The 7937-nt window shown below is 40.4% G+C and overlaps 1 protein-coding gene across 1 annotated transcript in view; it reads right to left on the bottom strand.

Moving 5' to 3' along the window:
• Positions 1–1913: 1913 nt before the first annotated feature.
• Positions 1914–7937, bottom strand: part of LOC103510082 (protein scarlet-like) — a 14685-nt gene continuing 8661 nt past the window's right edge. Inside the window, exons 4-6 of the mRNA XM_026824238.1 lie at positions 6985–7212; positions 3952–4193; positions 1914–3234 (exon numbers count right to left, since the gene is read on the bottom strand). Of these exons, the coding sequence (XP_026680039.1) occupies positions 2946–3234; positions 3952–4193; positions 6985–7212 (759 nt within the window). The 3' untranslated portion in view covers positions 1914–2945. The remainder of the gene's footprint in view (positions 3235–3951; positions 4194–6984; positions 7213–7937) is intronic.

Here is a 7937-nt window from a genome sequence, read left to right as displayed (position 1 = left end):
GAGAGCATTTTTTTTGGAACTTACTTATTTTTCATTTAATTTAATAGTTTCGTTAGTTTATTCTAAAGGAGTCATTATGACTACAAGACAATTTCTAGATTAATTTCCTTGTGCACCTAATGGGAATATTCTAAGATCCACAAATTTCAGAATTACCTACCTACCTAGTTAAGTTAGACCGCGTTTTACGAAGTCGGAGTTGGCTTCAATTCTGGATTGAACTGGGTAGGTATAGCTCAATCCTAGATTAATCTCAATTCTGATTAGGTAAACGGGGTGAACCCCGCTCTTAAAATAAAGAAAGGCCATTCTAAATACCCTGTATAAGACTCACTTGAACAATAGCAGTGCGCTGGTTAAATAGCTGAAATGTTTCGCTTTCCTTACTACCTCTCTGTATACCATATACCTTTATGAACGTATATACCTATACCTCTATGATATATTGTATACCGTAGGTATATTATAACTACCTCTCGAACTTAGAAGATAACTACTACTATTTTTTACGACGTGTTTGTTGCTCACTGTATTTCTCGATTGACGAAGCACACCGACGAATGGGTAAAGGCCCAATAACTTACTCCTGCCGACAGCTGATATTCTCGGAGAATACTTGTAGACTGACGACGTGTTTGTTGCTCACTGTATTTCTCGATTGACGAAGCACACCGACGAATGGGTAAAGGCCCAATAACTTACTCCTGCCGACAGATATTCTCGGAGAATACTTGTAGACTGTACCGACCTGTCTCTGAGAATCTGTAGAAGTTAACAATAATTTCACATGAACCTATTTAGTTATTAAATGGAGTTAGGGACTAATCCTACTTAGGTCCTTTTAGGAAGAGCCCTTTGGGTGAACTGGCTCTTCTAATATCCAACGATAAAATTAGCGCCAGGCGGGAATCGAATCTACAACCTAGCGTTAGCGTTTCTTTCTTTTTCTTTTCTTTTGATAAAATCCGCCCCGGGCGGGAATCGAACCCGCGGCCTAGCGCTTACAAGGCAGACGCACTACCAACTAAGCTAACTAGACTGGCTCTGGGTGAGTTTAATGTGAAGTTGTAAAGAGGCGGGTAGCTTGTCGGCGAATAGAGAGTAACCCCCGTCACTAAAAAACCTTACCAGTTAGACCGCGTTTTACGAAGTCGGAGTTGGCTTCAATTTTGGATTGAACTGGGTAGGTATAGCTCAATCCTAGATTGATCTCAATTCTGATTAGGTAAACGGGGTAAACCCCGCTCTTAAAATAAAGAAAGGCCATTCTAAATACCCTGTATAAGACTCACTTGAACAATAGCAGTGCGCTGGTTAAATAGCTGAAATGTTTCGCTTTCCTTACTACCTCTCTGTAAGTATACCATATTTATGAACGTATATACCTATACCTCTATGATATATTGTATACCGTAGGTATATTATAACTACCTCTCGAACTTAGAAGATAACAACTACTACTATTTTTTACGACGTGTTTGTTGCTCACTGTATTTCTCCATTGACGAAGCACACCGACGAATGGGTAAAGGCCCAATAACTTACTCCTGCCGACAGCTGATATTCTCGGAGAATACTTGTAGACTGTACCGACCTGTCTCTGAGAATCTGTAGAGGTTAACAATAATTTCACATGAACCTATTTAGTTATTAAATGGAGTTAGGGACTAATCCTTTTAGGAAGAGCCCTTTGGGTAAAGTGGTTCTTCTAATGCGGAATGGTCAAAATCGGGCGATAAAATCCGTGCCGGGCGGGAAGAGAATCTATTACCTGGCGCTTATACGAGGCAGACCTTCCAAGCTAAGTAGGAAATGAAAATCAAATAAGTTAATATTGTTTTAGTCAAATCTTGATTTTGGATGTGGGCCGTTGAAAAAATCTTCTTTTATCTACCAATAGGGAAAAAAATGAATTTTCGAAGAAGCATTGTGCTAGAAATAAAATTAACCCAGTAGATTTTTTTCAAAGTTAAATGACTATTACAATGTAGCTTTATGCTCTATAAAAATAATCGGCATATCTTTTATGTGGCTCTTCTGTGATTGTCGGGATGAGATATACCTATTAGGTATTTTCATACGTGATTTCCAACTTTGGATCGAATAACTCCGATTTTTTTTCTCTCTCTCATTAAAATGGCTCTTAATAGGTTTTAATGGTAATTTTTTTTGCCACTTTAACTTGATTCTCAATGTGTCTTTTTTTTGCCACTTTTGACTTGTGCAATTTTTCTGCAAAGAGCTACAGAATACGTACATAGGTATATCTGTGTTCATGTTGTTTAGTATGTTGGTTTATTGTTGTATATGTATTGGTTTATTGTTGTATGTTGGCTTAGTGTTTCCATGGCAAGAAATGCAGAAAACGAGTTGATTCTGCAGTGAGTGCAGATATGTAAGTTCTGAAATGTGGTCTTTTTTTTCTATTAAGGCAGAGAAAAAGTTCTTTTTTTTCTATTTACGTACCTAGGTACTATTTTTTCAATGCCTTCAGTCAAGGAAAAAGTGCAGAATAGTATAAGACATAGCCCAGGAAATAGAATACCACCATGAGCAGATAGATAGACACAAAGTCTCGGGTGAAGTTGCTAGTGGAATAGCCGTACTGGTCGAGTACTTGCTCAGAGAGTCACCCATCCAGATACTAACCACGCGCAACGTAGCTTAATCAAACCGCAGTCAACTTAACCATTCTTCTCCAAAAGAATACATAGCCTAGCAAATAGAACACCACCATGAGCAGATAGATAGACACAAAGTCCCGGGTGAAGTTGCTAGTGAAATAGCCGTACTGGTCGAGTACTTGCTCAGAGAGTCACCCATCCAGATACTGACCAAGCGCAACGTAGCTTAATCAAACAGCAGTCAACTTAACCATTCACTAATCAAACGCAGTCAACTTAACCATTCACTAATCAAACGCAGTCAACTTAACCATTCACTAATCAAACAGCAGTCAACTTAACCATTCTTCTCCAAAAGAAGACATAGCCTAGCAAATAGAATACCACCATGAGCAGATATATAGACACAAAGTCTCGAGTGAAGTTGCTAGTGGAATAGCCGTACTGGTCGAGTACTTGCTCTCCAGTTGAGAGACAGGGGAGTTCGAGCCCCGTGCTGTTGGTACAGGAGAACACCGTGGAACCCTGGATGTGAAAGATGGACAGGAGTTCCATGAGAGACCGTTGCCAGGAGATGGTCTCGAAGAGTTTCAGGTAGATGGGAACAGTTCTGGAAACACAAGGGATACGGTTAGTCCAGATTTTTTTTATTTTTTTTTTTATTTTAAGATGAGTGTTCCACCGCCGTTTTTATTTCGTAGCAATGAAACAACTGCTACATTCGACGCTTGTGGCCTGTGTCGTAGCATGCCCATCCCGTAGTATGCCTCTCATCAGATGGGCGAGAAGAGACACAATACTTTTAGGTGCTGGGTCAACACGAGAACACCAGAAAGGAACCCGTTGAAATATTTGCAATCGAAAAACGAGTACAAATTTTTGTCGATGGTGGGATTCGAACCCGGGACCTTCTGCATGGCAAGCAAGCGCGTTACCACTGGACCAACCGTGCCCCCAAACTATTCCAGTGGTGTTGCAACTAAACGAAGGGAGACTATATTTAAGCAGTACGAATCTACATACCTACATTATGTAAGTTCAAAACTACCTATTATGCTTGCATGCAATGCAGAATTCTCCCATCTAATACACTACTAAATAAGCGAGAAGATACACAGTACTCTATCAACACGAGAACCTCTATCAAAAAAGTAAGAGTACCTAACCTAACTCATTGAGTTTTTTTTTTTAATTTTAATTTAATTACTTTTTTTTATCGAAGGTGAGAATCGAACCCGGGGGACTTTCTGCATATGTTTGAATGCTACGAAAATGGCAATGAAACACTTTGGTTGAATGGTGTATTGCAACTTGTACCTATACTTACCTCAACGACATATAGAAGCCGGCAGTGATATTAGTCAAGTTAAGAAGTTCGCCGAGAACAAACGTGCATATCTCATACGAGTCGATAATGGCAGAGAAGCTCATTCCACACAGTAGGGACAGGACTGCCGTGATACTAGTTACATACAGGGTGTCCACAAATATACCGAGGGAGATGTAAACCCCAGCTAGGATGTAGAAGGGGGCGGTCACTAGAATGCTTTCCAGAACGGTGATGGGGAACTGGGAAAAGGTCAAAAATGAGTTTTCATAGCGAATAACTTCCTAGTGACTTTGCCGATAAATGAATAGCTCACCCCTAGAGGGGATTTACCTAAAAAGGTTTCCTAGGGGAACTGTAAAAACGAAGGTCTTATAGTCCCGAAATCTAAGAGGGAGATTTTGGCCCAAAAACTATACTGTAGGGCACTAATTTCCATCATCCATGCTTCTTCATGGATTGGCATAGACAAGTAGAAGTAGGTACCTACCTACCTAGGTTGAATGTTCTATTGTAACTTGTACCTGGCAGAGAAGCTCATTCCACACAGTAGGGACAGGACTGCCGTGATACTAGTTACATACAGGGTGTCCACAAATATACCGAGGGAGATATACGCCCCGGCCAGGATGTAGAAGGGGGCGGTCACTAGAATGCTTTCCAGAACGGTGATGGGGAACTGGGAAAAGGTCAAAAATGAGTTTTCATAGCGAATAACTTCCTAGTGACTTTGCCGATAAATGAATAGCTCATCCCTAGAGGGGATTTACCTAAAAAGGTTTCCTAGGGGAAACTGTAAAAACGAAGGTCTTATAGTCCCGAAATCTGAGAGGGAGATTTTGGCCCAAAACTATACAGTTCTATCCTGACCCAAGGTCTATGAGTGTACCAAGTTTGGTTGAAAAATATTTAACCGTTCTTGAGTTATCGAGTGACAAACTTTTGCTGCCATATGTATATATATATATGTATATCAAAATGAGTTTTCATAGCGAATAGCTTCCTAGTGACCCAAAAGACCCAAAAAATACAACCCCGACCCAAAGTTGTGACTTTCGTTAGAAATGAATAGCTCAGCCCTAAAGGGGATTTAGCTAAAAATATTGTACGAGCGCCGTTCTGAATTCATATAAGTATGCAATGTGCACACAATAGCTTCTTAGTTCTCCATGCAATCGTCGCACTTTGTTCGCTAAGTACGAAGATTGCATTGCAAATAAAGGTTACTCAAATTGGCTTGAGGAAAATGACACAGGAAAAAAGAGTTGGCTCGAACCCTCGACCCCGAGATTACGAGTCTCTTTCTCTTTCTAGTGAGGATGAATCGATAATTCAATAACACCAGTAAATATTACATACTCAATGGTCCTTCTAGCATTATCCATTATTCTACTCTACATCAATAAATAGGTATCTACATCTTCTTCTTCTTCAGGTGCCTATCCGGTTCGAATGTTGGCAATACCATAGGTACAATATAGGTAATCAATAATTTTTCTTACCCAAGCTAAACACATGGCGGTGTAGAACTGCAATGATGACACGAGACCATCCTCATATTCCCTCAGGAACAGCGGGAATTGCTTCTGGAACTTATTCACACAGGAGAACACTGGGGATCAGTAAATCGTGAACTTTGACGTCACGGCATACGCTCCCGTAGGCGATGACGTCACATCAAATGTTCCGAGCAAAGCTCCCTCGCAGACAACACATTAATGTGTTTGTGCGCATACGTTTCTGCGCATTTCTTTCTGCTGCTCCTCCTCAAGCGCGCTTGCATACTGGCGCTACCTAGCGGACGAAAAAAACAACTGCGTAAAGTCTGACGCCACACATCTTTGAGCTCTTTCATTAGAACGGAAAATGAAAATTGCATTTTCGACCTTTTACAGTTATTTTTTCGAAATTTTGACCTCAGATTTGGATTTTTCACATTTTACCTCATTGAGTTTTTTTTTTTAATTTTAATTTAATTACTTTTTTTTATCGAAGGTGAGAATCGAACCCGGGGGACTTTCTGCATATGTTTGAATGCTACGAAAATGGCAATGAAACACTTTGGTTGAATGGTGTATTGCAACTTGTACCTATACTTACCTCAACGACATATAGAAGCCGGCAGTGATATTAGTCAAGTTAAGAAGTTCGCCGAGAACAAACGTGCATATCTCATACGAGTCGATAATGGCAGAGAACAGTTCTATCCTGACCCAAGGTCTATGAGTGTACCAAGTTTGGTTGAAAAATATTTAACCGTTCTTGAGTTATCGAGTGACAAACTTTCGCTGCCATATGTATTGTATATATATAAATATATATATCAAAATGAGTTTTCATAGCGAATAGCTTCCTAAGGACCCAAAAGACCCAAAAAAATACAACCCCGACCCAAAGTTGTGACTTTCGTTAGAAATGAATAGCTCACCCCTAAACTGTAGAAGGGGGCGGTCACTAGAAGGCTTTCCAGAACGGTGATGGGGAACTGGGAAAAGGTCAAAAATGAGTTTTCATAGCGAATAACATCCTAGTGACTTTGCCGATAAATGAATAGCTCAGGTCTAGAGGGGATTTAGCTAAAAATATTGTATGAGCGCCGTTCTGAATTCATATAAGTATGCAATGTGCACAGAATAGCTTCTTAGTTCTCAATGCAATCGTCACACTTTGTTCGCTAAGTACGAAGATTGCATTGCAAATAATGGTTACTCAAATTGGCTTGAGGAAAATGTCACAGGAAAAAAGAGTTGGCTCGAACCCTCGACCCCGAGATTACGAGTCTCGTTCTCTTTCTAGTGAGGATGAATCGATAATTCAATAACACCAATAAATATTAGGTACATATACTCAATGGTCCTTCTAGCATCATCCATTATTCTACATCAATAAATATAGGTATCTACATCTTCTTCTTCTTCTTCTTCTTCTTCTTCTTCTTCTTCTTCTTCTTCTTCTTCTTCAGGTGCCTATCAGGTTCGAATGTTGGCAATACCATAGGTAGGTACAATATAGGTAATCAATATTTTTTCTTACCCAAGCTAGACACATGGCGGTGTAGAACTGCAATGATGACACGAGACCATCCTCATATTCCCTCAGGAACAGCGGGAATTGCTTCTGGAACTTATTCACGGTGGAGAACACTGGGGCGACCACATTCTGAATGGCCAGGGAAAAGAAAAAGCCTTCCAGGGCCTGAATGCCTGGCTGGTCTTTGGTGATGCTACCCGAGTAGAGCGAGCCCATCATTAGCCCTACGAGCTGGAAACAAAGGATATTGGTTGGGTGCTATTGAACATTGGTTGGGTATCTATTTAACATTGCTTGGGGTGGTATTGAACATTGGTTGGGTGCTATTGAACATTGGATGGGTGGTAGGTATTATTGTTGTTCCCTATTGATGTTTTTCCCCCCCAAAGAAGTTTAATAGAGGGAACTGTAACTGCCAAGGTCTTATCGTCCCGAAAGTGGCCTGAATGCCTGGCTGGTCTTTGGTGATGCTACCCGAGTAGAGCGAGCCCATCATTAGCCCTACGAGCTGGAAACAAAGGATATTGCTTGGGTGCTATTGAACATTGGTTGGGTGCTATTGAACATTGGTTGGGTATCTATTTAACATTGGTTGGGTGGTATTGAACATTGGTTGGGTATCTATTTAACATTGCTTGGGGTGATACTGAACATTGGTTGGGTGGATCGAATATTGGTTGGGTATCTATTTAACATTGGTTGGGTATCTATTTAACATTGGTTGGGTGCTATTGAACATTGGTTGGGTGCTATTGAACATTGGTTGGGTGCTATTAAACATTGGTTGGGTATCTATTTAACATTGGTTGGGTGGTATTGAACATTGGTTGGGTGGATCGAACATTGGTTGGGTATCTATTTAACATTGCTTGGGGTGGTATTGAACATTGGTTGGGTGCTATTGAACATGGGATGGGTGCTATTAAACATTGGTTGGGTATCTATTTAACATTGGT

The sequence above is a fragment of the Diaphorina citri genome, unplaced genomic scaffold (genome assembly GCF_000475195.1).
Source record: "Diaphorina citri unplaced genomic scaffold, Diaci psyllid genome assembly version 1.1 scaffold557, whole genome shotgun sequence".
Lineage (NCBI taxonomy): Eukaryota > Metazoa > Arthropoda > Insecta > Hemiptera > Psyllidae > Diaphorina > Diaphorina citri.
The sequence above is the reverse complement of the archived record's forward strand: the minus strand, read 5'-3'. Positions and strand labels throughout refer to the sequence as shown.